A 21943-nucleotide genomic window follows, 5' to 3' on the forward strand; every position below is an offset into this window, starting at 1 on the left:
GCCCTCCGTGTTATTGCTGGCTGGGCATGAGAGGTGGCCAGGCATGGGGAGGGGCCAAGGCCTACCTGGCACCACAGCCCATAGCTACCTCGTTGTCCCTGGGGGAGGGGCGGGGCCGCCCTGCTGTTGCTGCTACTGACCCAAGGCTGGGAGCATTCTTTCCTGTTGATTCATTTCAGGGAATGCTTTGGACCCACTTGGGGCAGGGCAAGGGCACTGGGGGGACATCTGAGACGTGAGCAGCCAGGGGGGGACGGCAGTCCTCTGGCAGCCAAGTCAGTGTGTCACCCAGGGATCAGAAAGGCCCGCCTTGCCATCCTGGCTCTAATGGGTCTCTGTCTGTGGTGGTGTCTGTTCACACATCTGCCTCCCGGACCAGACTCGGGAGGCCCCTCCCACCACCCACCCACCCACCCGGACAGGTCTAGCAGCCCAGCCCCCTGTGTGGCACGCAGGAGAAAATCAACAAAGGTTTGCTGAATGGACGAGCCCTTGGAATGACAGGCAAGGGAGGGAGGAGGGGAAGCCAGAGCGTACTGGCCTGAGCCCAGGGAGGAAGATGGAGGTTAGAGCTCCCCATCTCACAGATGGGCGCACTGAGGCACTGGGACAGACCGGCACCGCGGGAAAGAATGTGAAGGAAAGAGACTGGCACCTGGGTGCTCAACTAATTTTGCGGACTCTGTTCTTTTAGCCTTTTCTGCTTTCATCTTATTCCATAGCTTCCCCCTACCCCACCCCTCACACGCACCCTTCCCCACAAGCCTGTCCAGGGTCTACCCCACTCCACTCTGTAAGGCCTGGTAGTGGAGGGTTTAAGGTTTCCTGGTGACTTGGGGAGCACATTGTGTCTCTTGGGACTCAATGTTCTCAACTGCACAATGGGCAGAACAGAGGCCTCAAGCCCATGGAATAAACTTTGAGGGACCACAGCAACACAGAGGACGGCCTGTTACTCCAGAGAGAGCACACCTGCGCCACACTAGCTGGATCCTTTGAACGCAGCCCCCTTACGGCCGTCCACACCCCCGGAAGGAAGCCTGCCTTGTCCTAAGTAACCAGGCACCCTAGGACCGACTGGGAGGCATCTCTATGGGAAGGGCCCACTGGCACCTTTCCGGGAGCCACAGAATGTAATCCCCATGTCAGCTCTGGGCGTGGGCCTATCACCTGATTTTGCAGAGAAGGAAACTGCGCCTCCCTGCCCCGCACAGGGACTCGCAAGGCCAGAATTGCGCTCTGGCAGATGCAGCCCTCTGGCACGGAGCCACTGTCCTTTCACTGGAACTCAGATCCTCCCACCACCCCTCCTGCTGCAGCAAGCCAGCTGCCTCCACGGAAAACAGTTCTCCTTCCCCTCTGACCCCCCGCAACTTAAGGATCCCGGGATTCCGCAGGCCCGTGAGGCCAGGGACACAGCCTCTGAGGGCTGGCACTTCGCCACCCTGGCCGGCTGGCCTGCCTGCTAGGGGAGCAGGGCGGAGGGGCCGCGGGGCGGGGCACCGGCCTCCTCCCGGGCCGCCCGGGGGCGGGGCCTGCGGGGCCTCCTCCACGCCCTGCTGGGTGGGGGGCGCCCGTGGCCCAGCAGGATAAAAGGACCCCAGGCGCCCCAGGAGGCCTGTTAGCGCTGCTTCGCTGCAGCGCCTGCCCAGCCCCGGACCAACCGTGCTCCAGCTGGTGAGCCCCTGCCTGGCCCTGGCTCTGGCCCTGGGTCTGTCTGTGGCTGTCCTGTAAGTCTACTTCCGTCTCTCTGTGGGTTTGCAAGCCTCTGAGGGTTCCTGAAGGCTGGGCGCTGGGAGGGATGTGGGTGTCTGGACAGTTAGCCTCGCTCCCAGTTGCTTACTAGCTTGCTTCCAACAGAAGTCACCAAGTTGAGGAGCTTGGCCCCAGGACTGCCCTGGCCTCAGGGTGCCTGCGCGTCTAATTTGTGAGTGGCCGGCTGTAACCATTTCTCTGCCTTCTCACCCAGGGAAGAGGCAGGGGAAGGTATGAGGCAGAAACAAATGTCACTCCTGTGACTTGGGGGACAAAGAGGCAGGGGGGCAGAGCCAGGCTCTCCAACTAAGGAGATCAGAGCTGATTAGGGAGGGGGAGAGGAGAAAGGGAGGGGTAGGCAGAGGCTGGAGGGTGGGCTGAGGGCTTCGACTCCCACGTGTCCTACCACGTGTCCTATGCCTGGACAGGTAGAGCTCAGAGACCACGGGCTGGCACTTCTGCAGGTCACCGTAATCAGTGATCCCAGGGATAGTAACAGGGCTGAGAGGAGAAGCCCCACCTCGTTCTCAGAGAGGTAGAGAAGGAACTTGGAGTGACCCAGAGGCTGTTGCCCTCCGGGACAGGATCCCCAGTGCTCCCGCTGACACCTCTGGGCGTTCCTGGTCCTCCCTAGCAGGGCCAGGTGCCAGAGTCCCTTAGCAGCACCTGGAGCAGGCACCTCTCTGCTTCAAGCCGGCAGGGCCCGCGATCCGTCATTTGGCTGCACCGAGTACTGGAACCTACGCCAGTGTCCGCACACCACAGTGGGTCGTAAATCAACTAGGAACAGGGTGGAATTTCATTCATTTCCCTGCCTCGCTTCCTTCTGCCCCCTCCTCCAACCTCCATCTCTCGTGGCTGAGCCTGGCTTGTGGAGTCAGTCTGCCCGGGTTTGAGTCCTAGCTGGGCAAGTTACTTAGCATCTCTGGGCTTCATCTTCTCATCTGTAAAGTGGAGATAAGTATTCCAAAAATATTTTCCTATTATGGAGTAATACTTATTATTATTATTAACCTCCACTCCCATCCTTTCCCTCACCCTGTCTCCTTCAGGTGGGAAAAGAGCTGCCACTTTGAGGCTGCTTGCTTCTCTAAGGGAGGCCCCTCGGCCTGGACCTCCTTTCTGTGCGCAGCGCTGGGGGGCCCTGTTATGGGGAGACACTGTGGAGACTGGTTGTGGAGACGGGAAGCCAACACACCAAGTGCTAGGAAGGAGGCATCTGGGAAGGCGTAATGGGACGGGTAGCGTTTGAGCCGGGTGTTGTAGGAACTTACGGGTCTGAAACGGAGGGAAAGGACGCTCCGAGCGGAAGGAACAGTGACAGCACAGTCTTGGTGGCTGGGAATTTGAAGGATATGCTAGAGAATGTGAGGAGACAGGTTTGGTGTGAGCCAAAGCTATAGAGGGACCTGCAGTGGGCAGGAAGGCTCACAAGAGGGGTTCCCCTGTACCCGACTCTCAGGTCCCCCTACTGCCCATCCACCTCCTGGGCAGCTTTCGTGGAAGGGAGCTGCTCTGACAGAGCACCAGGGTCCACGGCAGAAGCCCACCCCTGCCTCCAGGGAGGCCTCCTGGAGGGGAAGGAGCCGGTTGGCCCAGGAGTGTCCACAGCCTCTAATAAGATCTCCACGATGCTGTGGGACACCAGCTACAGCCCCACAGGCAGACCTGCCCAACCTATTCCATAGCCCATGGGAGCATGTCAGACAGGGCCACCTCGTCTCAGAGAGAAGAAAGCACGTGACTCAAGTCACATAACAATTTGGTGGCAGAGTGAGGAGCAGCATGACTCCTGGGGACAGGGAGCAAGGTACACTCTCAGGTCAGACCCAATGTAACCACTAGGTCGTACAAGCTGGAGAATCCTGAGCCCAATCCTTCCTATCCTTTCTTGTCATCTGTGGAAGGTCCCTACACACAGTGACTCTGGTTTGGCTTAGTCCCCAGCTAGCCACCTCCTCCTTAGGGGAGCTGGAGGAGAGAATGGGGGCATCCTAAGCAGGGGAGAACACTCAGCTCATGGCGACAGCTAACTGGGGCCCCCCCAGAGGGTGAAGAAAACAGTGTGCAAGTCTAGAAAGAAAGTACGGGAGGGGTCAAGGCAGGACAAGGCTTCAGTGCTGAGAAAGGGCAAGAGGCAACACAGGGCTCCAGGAGGGGCAGGAGAACTAGGGCTCGGAGGTAAAGGAGGCAAAGCGGGAGAGTGTCACAGAGAGGGGCACCGAGGACTCGCTGTGTGTTCCAACGTGGCTTCCGTTCCTTCTTTATCCAAAGGGGAGCTGGGCCCAACCTAGTCCAATGGTTCTATAGCAGCTGTTCCAGCTGCTGTGACTAATAGTGACTGTCACTTGAGAGCTTGCTCTTCTGAGGGTTTAAAACGTATTAATTCATTGAACCTTCAAGAATCCTATGGGGCATGTGCCTGGATTATCCCCACTTTACAGAGGAAATTGTGGCTTGGAGGAATTAAATCACTTGCCCCAGACCACCCCGAAACCAGCTGGCAGAGGTGGAACGTGGGTCCAGGCAGTCTGACTCCCAGTCTGTGCCCTTCGGGGCTGTGCTGCGGCACCTCCCACCCGTGCAGCCACGGGTGTTTGCTGGGTGCCACCTACACACCTGGTTCTATTCTGGGCAGTGGGGCACAACACAAAGTCCCTGTTTCAGTGGAGCTGCATTCCCGAGCCCAGCCGGTGACCCAGTCCCTGGGCCGGCCAAAGCAGGAGGGTTGGCAGCTGGAGGCAGTGGGGCTGGGTGCAGGAAGGGATGAGTGATTCAGCCAAATACCAGCCTGTGGGGAAAGGAGTGGTGGGGCCCGCTGACAACACGGTCTCTTACGATGCAAGCAAGCACAAAACAGGCAGCCCAGCACCCGCTTTCTCCATCCACCGCTCCAAGCAGCCTCAGCTCCCACCAGCAGCAGAGCCTGGCGATGGAGGGACCGGGGCATTGATGGCTACAGACACTGTGAGAGCTCTCATCAGCTCTAACTTTTCTTCTATGCTCCGGCCCCACCCTGGCCCCAGGACCAGGGGGCTACTGTATGAGGGAGAGAGGACCAGCCCCCAACCCCACCCCCTTTAAGGACCCAAAGAACATCTGATTACAGCCTCCTGAGGACAGCAGCTCTCTCTCTGCGAGGGTCACTGCCTAAAACCCTCCCACCACCACTCGCTTCCCGTAGGATGACGGGCTAACTCTTCAAGGTGCACAAGGCCCTTAATCATCTGGCCCCAGCGTGTCCCTCTGCCCCTGTCTCCTCCTGCTCTCGCACAAACTTTCGTCTTCGCCTCCTTCCTCCTTTCCCATTCTGTTCTCTCTTCCTGGAATGCCAGTTTTCCCCACCTGGGAGAACGGGTATTCATCTGACCAGGCCCGGTTAGGTGCCCTTCTCTGAAAGCCTTCCCTAATTCCTCTTCTCCGAGCTTCGTGAGGGCAGGGGTAGTGTTTCCATCTTCACTTCTGTGTCTCAGCACCTGGCCTAATAATCGGCCCGAAGCTGGTGGTCCACGAATGTTTGTTGAATCAACGTAGAAATCACGCACCGAGCGGACCTAGAGGTAGGGCTTGAGGGCATCACAGACTCTCCCAGCCGAAGGAGATATCAGACAATACAGGGTGGGACAAAGGTAGGCTTACATCTGTGAGTACGTGAAACACAAAGTGGATTCTTGTATTATTATTTACTAATCATTGTATTATTTTCCTATACTGCAAACCTACTTTTGCCCCACCCTGTATTTGGTTCGACCACCTCACTTTGAGAATAAAGAATTAGAGCCTAGAGACTTTAGGAGACTTGGCCAAGCCACATAGCCAGTGAGTGGTGGAGGTCATTCCCCTCAAGTGACCCTTTCCATCCAGCATTCCATGTGCCTGCCCTGCTTAGGGTGGCCAGGGTGCTGGGAACATCAAAAAGAGGGCCAGGCAGCTCCCCTGGGGTAGATATTTCTGGCCCTGAGGGCACCCAGGGGGTCCCCCATGACTCAAAGTGTAGGTCATCTCCTCAATTTACATGTAACACTGTATCGGGAATAGCTATTTACTGAGCACTTATCATGTGGTAGGCTTGAGCTATGCACTTCACATGCAGTATTTTATTTAACGCAACAACACTGCAAGACAGGAGCTATCCCACTTTGCCGGCGAAGGGACTGAGACTCAGAAAGGTTAAACATAAACTTCCTCAAGGTCACATGACAACGAATAGTAGATCTGAACCAAATTGACTAACTTCAGAGTCCAGACTCAATCAAGACCAGGACCCCCCCCCCCCAAACACGCACACACACTTGGAGGGGCCCTGCCATGCTTTGTCTCTGCCAGAGAGGCCTGAGGTCAGGGGTAGAGGTGGCCATCATTGTCATGCCTACTCGTTCCCCAGGTGCCTTGGCCTCAGCTGCCCTTGAAGTCGTCATGATGTGGTCGCCACGAGACGCCCTCTCCCAGCTCCTGCTGCTCCTGCTGCTGGGCCAGATCCTTCCCTGCAGGCCACAGTCCCTGGGCACTGCGAAGATACGGTTGGTGGGCCCAGGAAGCAGGCCGGAGGAGGGCCGCCTGGAGGTGCTGCACCAGGGCCAGTGGGGCACTGTGTGTGACGACAGTTTCGGTCTCCGGGAGGCCACGGTAGCCTGCCGCCAGCTGGGCTTTGAGACTGCCCTGACCTGGGCCCACAGTGCCAAGTATGGCCCAGGGGAGGGTGAGTAAGTGGCGCCGACAAGCCAAATGACAAGGAAATGGTAGTGGGCTTCTCTCGGGGGCTGGGCTCACTGAGGCTCCAGCAGAACATGTTAGATCCCCCTGGTCCTTCCATACCCAGCTCAAAGGACCTCCTGCAGGAGGCATCCCCTCAGTGCCTCAGCTGACAGTGACCCCTGCTCCAACCGTCCTGTCCGTTCTTGCAACGAGGCCACCACTATTACCATCAGCACGAGCAAATCCTCAACTTCCTTGCACGTAGTGACTGGCACACAGTGGGTGCTTAGCCAATGTTGAATGAATAAATAGATGGATGAGCGAATGGGTAACCAGGTCAGTCTAATTACTAGACCTCCTTGGCATGTTTTATAAACAGATTCTATGGGACCGGATGCCAAGAGGAGGCAGTAAGCAGGGTTGTAGATACCAAGATCCCTGCAGAACCAACTCCTCTCTTCTCTTCACCCCACTTTCTGCTTGGGGCTTGAGAGGAGACTTGGTGACTGCAAGGTCCCATGCAGCCCGTCATCCTAGCCCATGATCTGCTTCTGTTCTTCCCTGAGCCTCACCCCCGCTCCCCCTCAGGACCCATCTGGCTGGACAATGTGCGCTGTCTGGGCACAGAAAGCTCCCTGGACCAGTGTGAGTCTAATGGCTGGGGCGTCAGTGACTGCAGCCACTCGGAGGACGTCGGGGTGGTGTGTCACCCCCAGCGCCAGCGTGGCTATCTTTCTGAGAGAGTGTCCAACGCCCTCGGGCCCCAGGTGAGGACGCTTCTAGGGCCCTGGCCGGAGTTAAGTGTTGGGTCAGGGGACAGGGAGCCTCCCGGGTGATGAACCTGGAGGAGGGAGGGAAGAGAGAGCAGAGCATGGGCCGAGATGCGTCCCTGGGTCCTGACTCCCGTCAGTGGCCCAGAGCAGGTGCATGGACCGAGGGTCCCAGCTTGAGGCGGAGCAGGCCAGGGAAGCAGAGGCTGGGCCTGCTGGGAAGCACTGAGGCTGCTCCCCCTGAGGGAGGCAGCAGGGGGGCAAGGGGCTGCCTCACCCACGAGGCCAGCCACAATTGCTGCCTCTTCCCAGCACAAACAACCCCGAGCTAAAAACAGCCCAAGCCAAACAACGGGGGCAGGCAGGGCCAGTCCTGGCTCCTATCATCCACGAGGACAGCCTGCCCTGGCCCACTAAGTGACCTCGACGTGGTCTAAGTCACCCAGGGCTAGGGTGGGGGGTCTTATTGGCAAAGGATCCAGTTGGCGATCTCGAGCAGCTAGCCTTCGCCCATCCTCAGCACCCCTTCTATGCCTGGTGGAAGCCTCCCAAACTCTGAGAGCTCCCATCCTGACCCCAGCGAGGGCACGAATTTGCCTGGTTCTCTCTAGAGTTGAGGAAAGGGCCCTAAACAAACCAACGTTCTGCCTTGTGCTCGCCTCATAGCTTTAGATAAATGCCTCCCTGTTTGGGCCTCAGTTTCCTGGCCTGTCCAATAAGGGGGTTGTGTGGGGTGCATGGTCTCCAAGCACTCTGAGCCCCAGCTCTCCCACATGAAGACCTGCAGTGGGCTCAGCAGGGGCAGGAGTCCCAGGGCCCATGGTGACCATGCGCCCTGCAGGGCCGGCGGCTGGAGGAGGTGCGGCTCAAGCCCATCCTTGCCAGCGCCAAGCGGCAGAGCCCGGTGACCGAGGGAGCTGTGGAGGTGAGGTACGACGGCCACTGGCGGCAGGTGTGTGACCAGGGCTGGACCAGGAACAACAGCAGGGTGGTGTGCGGGATGCTGGGCTTCCCCAGCGAGGCACCTGTCGACAGCCACTACTACAGGTAGGAGGGCAGCTGGCTGGAGGGCACAGGGGAGGCTGTGTGCACGCATGTGTGACGTGTGGGACCTTGCAGAGGTGAGATTGGCAGGCTGGGTGTCTGTGACAGGTCATGCGGTGAGGGTTGGGCCTGGGAGGGAAACAGGCCCAAAGGAGCCAAGCTCCTGGGTTTCCTGGGCTATGCATCTGCAGAATACGTGAGAGGAAGGTGAGGGTGAACGTTGAGACCCGGGAGATGCCTAGAAACGGTCAGAAACTAACTGATAAAAAGAATTGGCCATATAGTACAGAACACTCCCAAAATAATGACAAGTGAACGTAAAATCGTGTCCCTGATTTAAGAAGCAGACTTTACTGTAGACACTTACGATGCTGCCCTCACGTCAGACATGCCGAGTTCTGCCCTCAGCTCTGCCAGCAACTAGCTGCGGGGCCCGGGAGGGCAGCTGCGCCTCACCTGTCCAACCTGCGAGGAATCATCTCCACTCGGCCCCGGCGAATGGCCTCAGCTCTGCTGCCAGCCGGGCCTCAGCTGGGCTGTGGGGTGGGGCAGCTGTGGGGAGAGCAGACATAAAGCATTCTGTCAGAAACATGACTGGACTGTCACAAGATTGCATCAGCCTGTCGAGGTTGGCCAGGCACAGCTCCCCCAGCTCCGAGTCTGTGAAGACTGGATGTTTCTCATCACGGGGGAGACCTCCTGCAGCACATCTGAGGCATCATCTACCCCTGCCTGCCCGTCAGTTTTAGTCGCTCTGTCCTGTGTCTCTGACTTACGTCCCTGGTCCTGAAGACTGGCCACTTTGCTCCACCCTTGGGGGTGACTGGCATGGAGGCCCCGACCCCCACCCCTGGAACTAACTGCCCATCTGAGTCTGGCTGACCTGCCTCCACTTACCACCCACGAGGAGGGCAGCCCTGATTATAGCCTCTGGGTGGGCAGCCGCCACCAGCAAGGCTTTCAATCTGCGCCTGTCCCCAGAGGACCTCTCCCGCGGGTCCCTTCTTTCAGGGTGCTTCCTAAAGGTGCCCCTTCATCTGGAATGTGGAGAGGGTAAGCTGACGGCTGCCTGCCCCAGGGACAGGCCAGTTACCCCCCTGGGACCCCACTTTGGGGTTAGTCCAGGGAGCTAAAGTCCAGTTAGTTAGTCCAGTTAGTCCCTGCAAAATGCAGATCCCTGTTATCGGGAGGGGGTCACCCTCTGGGGGCTGCTGCGAAGCTCAGTGCTGAAATAAGATCTGTGAGTGAGCTTACACAGTCTGAAGTCCGGTGCAAACTCAAGGGCAACTGTGAGAAGCCAGGGTGACGGGGTAGGATTTCTGCACCCACTCCACACCACACCTGTTTTCTCCCACCCAGGAAGGTCTGGAACGTGAAGATGAAGGATCCCAAGTCTAGGTGAGGAGCGTATCCTGGGGGAAGGACGCAAAAGGATGTGGCAGGAAGGGCCTCCCTCCCGTTCCGTCCTCTCCCCTCCCATTCTCCTCCCCAACTCCCCAGTGCCTTGGCCTTCCTGAGTCCTGAGCCCCCCTCAACCCCTCCCCCACCCACAGTCTCCCCTGTCTTCCAGGCTGCAGAGCCTGACCCAGAAGAATTCCTTCTGGATCCACCGGGTCAACTGCCTGGGGACGGAGCCCCACATAGCCAAATGCCAGGTGCAGGTGGCGCCAGCACGTGGCAAGCTACAGCCGGCCTGCCTGGGTGGCATGCACGCTGTGGTCAGCTGTGTGGCAGGGCCCCGCTTCCGCCCTGCAAAAGCCAAGCCTGGGCTCAAGGAGTCCAGGGCAGAGGTGGGTTTCCTGGTCTGCACCCCAGCAGGGAGGCACAGGCCCCTCTCAGCAGGACTCTGCCTTTCGGGGAAGGACAGGTGGGAAGGAACTTCAGGACAGGCAGGAGAGGAGGGACAGTGGGCCCTATCAAAAAGGTATCAGTGCAACCGGGAGGAGAGCCTTGGATTTATTTAAAAGGAACCATATATAACCCTACCATAAATGGAAAGCTGACATCACCTGCTATGAATAGAAAGTAACCATAAAAACAGTAATTACATTGTAGCTATATCCCATATTGAACCTGAGCCTGGCCCTTTGTTATAAAAAGCAATGAGCAAGTGCTGGTGAGGTGTTACAGACAGGCAGCCCCCAGGAGGTGGTCTCCTGGATGAAACAGGCAGGAGCGGAAGAGAATACAGCGGAAACAGCTTCCCCACTCAGTGAGGCGGTCTAATTAATACCGTGTACCTGCCTGTCTCTCAAACCGCTTCACAAACCCCTTCGGGAAACATTGATCTAGTTTAACCCCAAAGGGCAAAGAGGAAGCAGGGGCTTGGCGAGAGGAAGGAACTTGCCTGGTGGGGTTGTAAAGCCCAGGGAGACGATCCCAAGGCTCCTTGGATGTTGCTTTACCATCACATGGCAGTGGCTCTTTGTCACTGAAGAGAGGGAGGTTAAGAAACAGAGCTTCCTCGAGGCGACTTTGACTGCCCAGCTCGAAGGGGCCTGGCCCAGACTCCCACAGTGGCTCGGCCCCTGGGCCCCCTCCTTGGCCCCCCTGACGCTGGTTTTCGCCCAGCAGGAGCCAAGGGTGCGCCTCCGCTCGGGGGCCCAGGTGGGCGAGGGCCGGGTGGAAGTGCTCATCCACCGCCAGTGGGGTACAGTCTGTGATCATGGGTGGAACCTCATCTCCGCCAGCGTCGTGTGTCGCCAGCTTGGCTTCGGCTCTGCTCGGGAAGCCCTCTTTGGGGCCCAGCTGGGCCAAGGTGAGTGAGGAGGACTGGGGCCGGGTGGGAGGGCCTAGATGTGCCACTGGTCCATCCCTTGGTGGCCCTGCGGTGCCAGGGCCCTGGACATAAATCCCCTCCCCGCTCTGTGGAGGGGAAGCCACAGCTGTGGGACTACAGATATAAAGCCTCACATGGCATTTCTCTCCCTCACGCTCTAGGGCTGGGGCTCATCCATCTGAGTGAGGTGCGCTGCAAGGGGTATGAGCGGACCCTCGGCGAATGCCCCTCCCTGAAAGGGTCCCCTAATGGTTGTCAACATGAGAATGATGCTGCTGTCAGGTGCAATGTCCCAAACATGGGCTTCCAGAATCAGGTGAGCTCAGGTCTGGGCATGGGCTTAGGCTGGGGGCTGGGAAGGCCCTGGGAGAAGCCAGGACACCGCATGGGGCCAGTGGGGAGGGGAACATGACAGGCAGCCAGTGCTTCTGCTTTGAGCCCCAGCTGGAGCCAGCTTGAAAAAACACCCCTCTCCTGAGTCTCCCCTGGCCTGGCCCACAGCCCCTTGGGGCAATAGCACCTCTCTAGGTGGATGGCTCTCCTATTATACCTTCTCAGGATCCCTGTGAAGCTGAGAAAGAAGGAGCCTAGGGCAGAGGGCCACAGGGCTGTCAGGGAGAGGCTCAAGTGTCATGCTAATGGGGACTCAAGTCTCTGGTGTCTCTCGTCTTAGTTCTCTCTTTTGTAAGAGAGGTTGACTGACTCATAGTGTCACTGCGAATGGGACTATTGACAGGCAATCCTCTGCAACTGGCAGGTCGTCATTAATGGTAGGATTTCAGGGAGAAGGAGGGCAAGGGCTGGGATAGAAGGCCCGGGAACAGGCACTCTGAGTCAGATTCTAGAGCAGGCAGGGACATTAGGGACTGTCTGGTAAAGTGTCCTACTTTACACAGGACACAGACTGGAGAGGGGCGTGCCAAGTCAGGGCCGCACAGTGGGCGGCCGGGGCATCCCGAGCTGCCCCCTCCGAAGGCCACCCTGCTCCTCATTCATGTCTGACCATTGCAGGTGCGCTTGGCTGGTGGGCGCAGCCCTGAGGAGGGTGTGGTGGAGGTACAGGTGGAGGTGAACGGGGTCCAACGCTGGGGGGCCGTGTGCAGTGACCACTGGGGGCTCACCGAAGCCATGGTGGCCTGCCGACAGCTCGGCCTGGGTTTCGCCAACCATGCTATCAAGGTAGGTCCCTGTCTGCTTCTAAACCTTCCTGTGCTAAAGCTGCTAACCATTCATTCACTCATTCATCCTTACATTCAGCAATTAATTATTAGTGGAACTGAGCCGATCTAATGCTGGCTGCGGAGGATACAGGAGACGTAGTTCCTGCCTCACAGAACGGTCCACCAAGGGAGGGAGGTGGTCGTTAGTGCAGTGTTCANACCATGCTATCAAGGTAGGTCCCTGTCTGCTTCTAAACCTTCCTGTGCTAAAGCTGCTAACCATTCATTCACTCATTCATCCTTACATTCAGCAATTAATTATTGAGTGGAACTGAGCCGATCTAATGCTGGCTGCGGAGGATACAGGAGACGTAGTTCCTGCCTCACAGAACGGTCCACCAAGGGAGGGAGGTGGTCGTTAGTGCAGTGTTCACACAACAGGCGCATGACTGTGTCTGTAGGAAAGACTAACAAGTTAGGCAGATGAGGTGGAGGAGGAACAGACAGCCCATGCGATGACCTGTGGCCAGAGGAAGCTCTACTCGGTAGAGGAAATCAGGGACCAGAGGTGAAGCGTGGCTTTCGAGGGCGAAGGGTGTGAAGTGTGAAGGTCCAGGAGGCAGGGGCAGGGGCAAGGCCATTGAAAGCCTATAGTGCATATTTTTAAAAGATATCTTTCTTGCTCTTCGGCAAAGGGTTGGGGTGGGGACTAAAGTGAATACAGGGAAACAGAGTCAGGAAATACACTGTTGCAGGAGCCCAGGTAGAAAATGATGCTGGCTGGGACCAGGCGAGCGGCAGTCCTAGTAGAAGTAAATGGATACCGTCAAATACAGTCAAAGATGTCAAGCACACAACATCAAGAGGCTTTGGGCATGGCTGCAATGGACAAACCTCTTCAACTGCAGCCATGCTGGCCTATTGGGCAATGCTGGGCACACCCAACCTGGAGAACCGGGTCAACCCTGAGCACAACCGACCACCTGGGGCTGGGAAATGGGACAGGCTGCCTGGGTGGGCAGGAAGGGAATGGGACCCTCCTCTTCAAATAGCTGAGGGCTGCCACATGGGAGAGGGATGGGAGCAGGACCACATGGGACAGTGGAAGCCACAGGCAGTGTATTTTTGCCTCAATCCATGGAAGAAATGGCTACTATTGGAGAGGCCCAAAGTGGCATGGACTCCATCACTAAAGACTTTCAGGCTAAGGCTGGGCACAGCACGGTAGGGATAGTCTGGTGGGGTCCAAGCCATAGATGGGAGTCAGGGAGATGATCCCAAAGGTGCCTCCCAACCCTGACTGGGTGGTGTTGCCTCTTTTCTCAGGACACCTGGTACTGGCAGGGGACAGCAGGGGCCGGAGAAGTGGTGATGAGTGGGGTGCGCTGCTCAGGCACAGAGCTGGCCCTGCAGCAGTGTCAAAGGCACGGGCCCGTGCACTGCTCCCACGGCACAGGGCGCTTCTCTGCTGGAGTCTCCTGCACAGACAGTGAGTAATGGGAGGGCCCACAGACCCATGGGGCAAACAGGCCTGGGGTCCCCAGAAGCAAGCCTACACCTCTCTCCCTCAGGGAGGGCTCTGAGGGCTGGTCCAGGCCAAGGATAGCAGGATGGGGGAGTTGTAGGAGGGCTGGGCTTGGAACCCCAGCTCTGCCATCTACCAGCTGTGTCTGGCCAGGTCACAGCTCACACAGGGATACAAACCCTGCCCTGCCCGTCTCATGTAGTTATTGTGAGGACTGAAGCAGAGGATATGTGGAAATGTAAGGATATACGACGATATTTTTCAATTTTCGTGACATGACCTATAGTTTAAAAATAAAAAAGAAACAGAACAGAAAACAACAGAATGAGTTCTATTAGTAAGGGCAGTATTTTTTTCTTGGAATTATGTAGCTGTGTTAGGTCATGACATGAAATATATTTCTTAGTGCAGTTTGTACTGAGGGAAGTCTGAAAGCGGTTGCAGAGGGTACATACGTGTGAGAACACGTGGGCCTAAGGTTCCCTGTGTGTTCTCCTGAGCTGTGGATTTACCCAAAAGGCTTTCGGCCAAGACCATTTTTAGGCATCAGCCTGTCCCATGCACCAATTCCTGCGGCAGCGGCATCTATCTGTTTGGCACCTGCCAACCAGGCCTGTGCTAACTACGCCCACCCAGTCCGAAGGCTGGCACCAACCCAAGTGGCCTCTGGACCTTTTTTCCAACCAAGCCTCAATGCCAAGACATCTTTAACCTTCGTCAGTGAGCTTTAGGGCTCTCTCTGTCCAGCGTCCCTTGGAGGAACCCTGGACGTTACAACACACCCTGCCCTGCAGGGCGATGGGACACTGGAGTGGGCCTACACTAAGGCTCACAGCACACTGGGGGCCTGCTCCCCACCGGCTCCCCTTCCTGAGAACATGTACCCCTCTCTGTTCTGCCTGGAATGGCAGCTCCGCTCCTCAACGCATCTGAGGCTTCGCAACAGCTTGGGACGGCTACCTTGCCCCTTCTGTGGCCATCCCTCTTTGTCCTCTGATTTTTCTCATTGCTTTCTCTTACTCTCTCCTCTTCTTATTCTCGCTGAAAGCTCTCTTTCTTTCCCTTGGGAACTCGAGGGTTTGTCAGTGAGCACACCCTGGCTCTCCACAAAATACACCACAGGAATTTCCAGAGCATGTTTCGTGACAGTACAGGCATTATATAGCCATATGTCCACCCCCACCCTCAGTGCCCATCCAATAAACCATGGTTAGCACACAGGCTCACCGTGTGATGCCTCGGCCAAAAATCTGAACTGGACCCCTGTTTTGACATGGACAAGCGCTGAGAGCAGGCACACTTTCTCTCTTGCTGTTACATGCAACAGCTGTGGATCTCCACATCCCTGAACCGTCACGAGTGAGGGATGGCGATGGTAGACACATGTGGCTTCCGGGAAGGGTAACAGAAACACCGTGGCAGGAAGGGAATGGGAGGAGCCCTGAGCAGCCCATCAACCTCTCCACCCCCACCGTGCCCGCTGCGGCCCAGGTGCTCCAGACCTTGTGATGAACGCCCAGCTGGTGCAGGAGACGGCCTACCTGGAGGACCGTCCGCTCAGCCTGCTCTACTGCGCCCACGAGGAGAACTGCCTCTCCCAGTCTGCGGACCACATGGACTGGCCCTATGGACACCGGCGCCTGCTGCGATTTTCCTCCCAGATCCACAACCTGGGCCGGGCGGACTTCCGCCCCAAGACAGGACGCCACAGCTGGATCTGGCACCAGTGCCACAGGTTAGTGCCTGCCCATGCCCTGGCTCCACAGAGACAAAATGAGGAGTCCAGGGGCCAGATCAGCCTGATATTTTCTGGCCTCGGGCACACTTTCCCAGGAGGGGTGTGCACTTAGGCAACGGGGAGTCCCAGTGACACCAGCTTGTCCTCTCCACTGCGCTTTCACTGACCCTGTATGTCCCCATGCCGAGGGTGTCAGGGGGTCCGTTTCCCACAGTGACATCCAACCGAGCAGTTACCGCCAGCAGAACTGGTCTCTCTCAGAAGGATACTGGACTTTTCTGCGTTGAACCTTAGGCCTTGTCTTTAGACAGCCCGTTCTGGATGCTGGCTCCGCAGGAAAAGCTTGCTGGTTTCTGCAGCTGCAAAATCAAGGTCCTCAAAGGAGAGTGTGAACACTGGTACTAGAAGGGGACACTGAGCATTCTTTCCTTTCAGGAGTCCCCAGCCCAGACAGAAGGAGAGACCATGCCTGTGACAAAGGCAGAGTGGAAAAGTGGCGGCTTTTCTCTAGGACACATCCGCGGGCGGGGAAAGCTGAGAGGGATGGGCAGCGACTCTGGGACTTGGCCTCGCCGAGATAATAAGCACCCTTCCCTGTAGCATGAACAGAGTTGTCATTAGAACTGGATTGGAAACAATGGTAGCAATTTCCCAGGCTGACGGGGAGCAGAGTAAGCTCCCTCCTCAGCGGCTCAGCTTCTAGGTTGGTGCCCCCAAGTGCCCCTTCCTTCCACCTCCCACTTAGGCCCCGAGTCTGGGCGCCAGCCTGCGGGAGGCTCCCGGGACAGAGCCTTCACCGCTCACCTGAATTGAGACCCTAGGTGAGGGGGAGGCTGTGCCTTGCTGCTGGGTAGGGGAGCCAGGAAGTCGGCCACAGGTCGCTAATCTTGGGTTGGACAGAAGGGCACTGCCCTGCTGTTATAACCTCCTCCTCCGGGGAATGCCGGCGCCCAGTGCCTCAGTCTTCCCTGTGAACTTCTCCAGAGAGGACGGACTCTCGTTGCCAGACTGACAGCTCTGCCTCTTCCGCAGGCACTACCACAGCATTGAGGTCTTCACCCACTACGACCTACTTACTCTCAATGGCTCCAAGGTGGCCGAAGGGCACAAGGCCAGCTTCTGTCTAGAGGACACAAACTGCCCCACAGGTATGTCATTTCCTGCCAGCATATCCTTCCTGTGTCATATTCCTCACCCCTTTGGGGTCCTCTCTGTCCTGCTCAATAACCCTTGGCACCTGGAGACTCTGGCTTGGCGCCTAACAAACAGCAGTCAGGGCAATGCAAAAAGATCAATATTTTACCTTGTGAGATAGGCGGAAAGTCTCTCAATACTTCCTCTATATTCCCCACACACTTTTAAAAAAAGATTTTACTTATTTTTAGAGAGAGGGGAAGGGAGGGAGAAAGAGAGGGAGAGAAATATCGATGTGTGGTTGCCTCTCACGCGCCCCTCTCAAGGGACACGGCCCACAACCCAGGAACCTGCCCTGACTAGGAGTCGATCAGGTGACTGGTTTGCAGGCCGGCACTCAAACAACTGAGTCACAGCAGCCAGGGCTACATTCCCAACACACTTTAAACCAGTTTTAAAATACTCAACTCTTCTATATTTTGGGTAATAGTCACAGACCTGTCTGATCTCTGCTACATTCTTTGAGGGCATAGACTGATTCCAATTTGCATACCCACAATTCCTAGCCCTTAGGAATTCACAGTAAACAATGCCTCCTTAGAGGGGTAGATAGATGGATGGACGGACAAATGTATCAGCACAGAAGAGCTGGAATTTTCCAACCACATTTTCTAGGCCAATGAGGATTTCCACTAGTGCAGAGGTGTCCAACCTGCGGCCTGTGGACCGCATGCAGCCCAGGATGGCTGTGAATGGGACCCAACACAAAATCGTAGGTTTACTTAAAACATTATGAGATTGTTGTGTGGCTACGTGTCCCAATGTATTTAATGGATGGCCCAAGACAACTATTCTCCCAGTGTGGCGCAGGGACGCCAGGAGGTTGGACACCCCTGCAAGCATGAGAAGAAATAACCTCTGTCACAGATGGGTTTTGTTACAGTGCTGGATTCGTGGTCAGTAGGAACTCTGGCTCTGATGCCGTGGCAGGTTATTTACTGTGTTTTGCCATGTACAGTGCACTCCCATGTACAATGCACTCCCATGTACAATGCACTCCCACATTTTTGTGTGCATTACACACAGAATTATTACATCTGTTTTGTAACCATTGTAGCCACGAATAATGCTCATTCTTATTTTTCCCTCAAAAATTTGGGCAAAATTGCACATTATACACAGTAAAACATGGTAACTGACCCTCAGGTCCCTAATCTGATTCCACGTAGGGTCTGATTGGTCAGGCTGGTCAGAGGAATGACTGATGAAGTACATGGACGACCTAGCAGAGTGCTTGGTCCCGAGTACCTAAACCAGTGCCTCAATAACTCAGTCCTCTTCCTTACAGGACTGCAGCGACGCTATGCATGTGCCAACTTTGGAGAGCAGGGAGTGACCGTTGGCTGCTGGGACACCTACCGGCATGACATTGATTGCCAGTGGGTGGATATCACAGACGTGGGCCCTGGGGACTATATTTTTCAGGTAAGGGGGCTTGTAGGGATTCTCCACAGAAACTCTATTTCCTTCAAATGTTCCAGAAACTTCCCTGAGGTCAAATGAAGGAAGGTCAGGGTCAGGGTCATAAGGTCAGGGTCTCCAACAGGTCTTGGCACTTGAAGGGAGCAATGTATGCGGTAGGGGAAAAAACATGGAATCAGGATCCAGAGAACCTGGGTTTTGAGTCCTGACTGAATGGGCAGTAGGTAGTCACAGCTTCTCAGGCCCCATCTGTAGAATAGGGACATTAATGCTTATCTACTGGGTTGACTACAAGAATTAATGAAGCCAAAAAAAAAAAAGCATGCTTTGCAGGACTACACAAAATGTAAAGGATTATTACATTCACTATAAACTCACTCAGAAGTCAGATCACCTGTTTTCAGTTGTCCCCTCCTCTTGTTCCAGGTGGTTGTGAATCCCAAATATGAGGTGGCCGAGTCAGACTTCTCCAACAACGCGATGCAGTGCCGCTGCAAGTATGACGGGCAGCGGGTCTGGCTGCACAACTGCCACACAGGTAAACGTGAGCCACTAGGGGACCGGCCCTGTGTGGGCTTGGGGAGCTGGGAGACTCTAAGTGTACCTGCGTGTGACCTGAAGGTGTGTGTAAAAGGATAGGTTTGACCTCTTCCCAGTAGGATTTCCAGAACTGATCAGACTATCAAGCCTCTCCCAATAGTTGCTACTTCTATACCCTTTTGTCCTTAGGGCTGTTTGGATTGTAAACTCAGTTTCCCATCATTCCTACTCTTTCCTGTTACTTCAAGCCAAGTCAGGATTTCCCTTGCCCATTTGGTTACTTTTTCCTTCCCTTTCCCATGGTCTTTCTTAGTTGCCTTCATTCTAAGCTGACTGCCTCACAGGCAAAAGTAGAAGTCCCCCAGATCCAGGTTGCTGTCTCCAGCTGGGATCACTGCTTGCAGGAAGGGAACCGTGGAAAACAGGGCCCAGGACACTTGTGGGAGTGGTGGCATCAGACAAAAGAGGAAGGAATGACCCAGTGGGGACAGAGTAAGGAGGTGGTTGTTCTACTTGTCTATAAAGGAAGGTAGCAATTCCTCCATCTTTAAGTTTAAAAATGTTTGTATGTGCTATGCATGGTGTTCACATCCACACTTGGTGTGTGTGGGGTGGGACAGACATTTATTCAGTCAACAAACATTTATTAAGACCCACTTCTGTGCTGAACACTGAGCCAGGCAGTAGGAACGAAACAGGAGTGCGATGCACAGCTCACTCTCTAGTAGGGTAAGCAGACGTGCAAATGGATAACCCAGTACTACTGAGTACCCCAAATTGGGATGAACTATAAATGCTGAGCAAGCAGAGACAGAAAGTAACCACATGAAGGAAATTCAAAGCTGGATCTCGAGAGAAGGGAGGAGAAAGACCATAGGATTTGGCATCAAAAGGCTTCACTGGCTTCCAGATTCAACTCCAACCACTTCCTAGCTGTAAGACAGTGAGGTAATCTCAACCTGAGAATTTTTCTCTATTGCACTTCAAACCCACTAAGGTTGTTTGCAGAGGGTTATCATAGTTTTTGCTAAGAGAAGAGATTCCATCCTGTGGGCTCTGGGAACCGTTGATAAATTAGTCAATGGAGCAAAAACATGAGATTTATGTTTCAAAAAATAACTTTGATAACAGATGGAAGACGATGAGAGAAGGCAGAGAATAGTCTAAGGTTAGAAATTTGTGTGACTGAGTAGATTTCGCTGTCATTCAGTGAGAGGAAGATGAGAGGAATCGGCAACTGGAATCTGAGGCTGCACGTAAGGAAACAGCAGATCCTCCACAATGCTGGCAGCATGCTGCAAGGAATCCAAGACAGTGAGGAGGGAAAGAAAAACAATGCAGTTCAGACCCGTCAGGGTCTTTGCAGAAAAGAGACAGCACGCTTGGATAAGAGTCTGAGTTATTTATTAAATGGACTATTTACAGAGCTGCAAGTGAGACTAAGGAAGTAAGAGGTGTTGAGACATCCAGGGATAAGCCAAGAGTGGAAAATTGTTTTCACCTTTAGACTTAAGGGGGCAGAGGGTGTCCTGGAGTCAGATGAAAGCTAGAGCTGGGGGAGAGCCTGGCCTGGGGTTAGAGCAGACCATCACTGCCAAAACAGAACACCCCGCCTCTCTCTCCTCCACCCTGCAATCTCTTGCTGTTGCTTCCCATTGACCCAAATCAACCAGAAACCAGAGGATGAAGGAGCCAGTGTGAGGCAATCTAGGGCACAGTTCAGTTCTTCAGGGCACAGAAAGGACAAATCAGGATAGAGAATGAATCTGGAGGGAGCAGGAGAGCACCCGACGGCCTTATTCTGTTTCTACCCAATAGCCTGTTCTTCCTCATGTCCCTGAAACTACACACCAGGCAGGATCTGTGCCCATGGCAGATCCGATGTAAAGGAAGAACTCAGCAGGATGTCTGTTTTTTTGTGAAGTTGTCAGAGAAGGGATGAGACTGTGGTAGGGTTGGCTACTTACCTGCTTTCCTTTGGCCACAGGGGATTCATATAGAGCCAATGCAGAGCTCTCCCTGGAGCAGGAGCAGCGACTCAGGAACAACCTCATCTGAAGCAATCACTGCACACTCCCAGCTGCTGCCCACACATCAGATACCTCAGCTTACTGGAGCCATGCCCTTTACAGAACCCTAACTCAGAGGGAAAGGGGCCAGTGCCAAGGGGCACCAAGAACTGCTCAGGAAGCCTTTTGATGGCAGGATCACCAAACCAGGATGGTATTGCTCCCTTGGGATGGCTCTAGGCCTGTCCCCTAAGGGCCTTTGGTTTACAGATTATGACCTCCAGGCTTTGTTCAGCTAAGCTCTTCTTCCTAAGGAGACCCAATCTTTCTTAGATTTTGCCCCAGAGTTCCTGATTCAGGAGCAATCAGTTCCTTAGGGATGGATGGTCCAGTCTACCATCCACAGGGTGCTTTGCAAAGATCCTGGAGGAGCAGAAGACAGGACCCATACACAGGAGGTGGAATTAGCTCTGTGCAAGATCAAAGCAACAAAACTTGTGTCAAAGTCACAACTGGCAGAGAAGTTTGTAAATTCATTCCCTTGTTTGATCTATCCTCATTTAGAATTCACCTGTCATACTCTTTCTGTTCTGCAGCACCCTTACCTTAATCCTACTGCATATATGGATATTTCTAATATCCCTGAAAGCTTAGGCCTCAGGCATCCCTTTATCTCCTGGTGGGCCAACACCACCAGTTACTGAGTGCTTGAGAAGGGGCAAGTTTGCAGCAGTGGCCAGACAGGGAGTTCCTGCAGAGCAGCAAGAGAAGGTCAAGGAGAAGGACTGCTGGGTAATATGGACCATAGCCCCTGAGAAGGCCCCTGCCAAAAATAAACACGACTATGTGCCATATACCTGACAGGCCCCAAAGTATCCCCTCAAGATCACTGTGCATCTCAGGACTGGCCTAAATTGCAGGTCTTGACCAAGTTTCTGAAGTGAACTTTGCCTTGAATAAACTTTTACAATGAAAGAACATTGGTCAAACAAGCTGCTCACCTCTGTAGAAATAAGACAGGTCGAGAGAGTGGGGAACAGTGTAACTGTAGGGGAGTATTTAATTTAGTTAAGGACTAAACCTAGGAAAGGCCACCATCCCTTCTTGATGCGACTGTGATATGCTTTTGCTCAGGCAGTATAAAATCCCATGGTCTTCCTGGACATGATTCGTAATCTTTCCTCCACTTAGACACTTAAGAGATGACCTTTACAGGTCTGACACCCCAGTGCCAATAAAGGTTGCTCACTATGGACTGAAAAACACAAGACTGGCTTTGATTCTTTGCAGTGCCCAGCGCAGTAACTTTACC

The 21943-nt window shown here is 54.9% G+C and overlaps 1 protein-coding gene across 2 annotated transcripts; it reads left to right on the forward strand.

The window, feature by feature from the left end:
• Positions 1–1577: 1577 nt before the first annotated feature.
• LOXL4 (lysyl oxidase like 4) lies at positions 1578–21449 on the forward strand. 2 transcript variants are annotated; one of them, XM_037050786.1, is made up of 15 exons: positions 1578–1730; positions 6140–6454; positions 7039–7217; positions 8062–8267; positions 9624–9662; positions 9835–10054; positions 10839–11022; positions 11205–11359; positions 12055–12222; positions 13530–13692; positions 15220–15463; positions 16499–16614; positions 17949–18085; positions 18509–18620; positions 20610–21449. In XM_037050786.1, the coding sequence occupies exons 2-15, from the start codon at positions 6172–6174 to the stop codon at positions 20678–20680; spliced, it is 2277 nt and encodes a 758-aa protein (XP_036906681.1). In that variant the 5' UTR covers positions 1578–1730; positions 6140–6171; the 3' UTR covers positions 20681–21449. The 2 variants fall into 2 exon arrangements, with proteins under 2 accessions (XP_036906681.1, XP_036906682.1); XM_037050787.1 differs by lacking the exon at positions 1578–1730 and adding an exon at positions 1850–1927.
• Positions 21450–21943: the final 494 nt, after the last annotated feature.

This window comes from Sturnira hondurensis, unplaced genomic scaffold (genome assembly GCF_014824575.4).
Source record: "Sturnira hondurensis isolate 20B ecotype Veracruz unplaced genomic scaffold, ASM1482457v3 Scaffold0006849, whole genome shotgun sequence".
Classification (NCBI taxonomy): domain Eukaryota; kingdom Metazoa; phylum Chordata; class Mammalia; order Chiroptera; family Phyllostomidae; genus Sturnira; species Sturnira hondurensis.

Bases quoted from the DNA above. Each gene is read 5' to 3' on its own strand.
- LOXL4 (XM_037050786.1), top strand. From the start codon at position 6,172: ATGATGTGGTCGCCACGAGACGCCCTCTCCCAGCTCCTGCTGCTCCTG. The intron at 11,023-11,204 runs GTGAGTGAGGAG...CTCACGCTCTAG, and splicing joins TGGGGCCCAGCTGGGCCAAG to GGCTGGGGCTCATCCATCTG. The intron at 13,693-15,219 runs GTGAGTAATGGG...GCTGCGGCCCAG, and splicing joins TGGAGTCTCCTGCACAGACA to GTGCTCCAGACCTTGTGATG.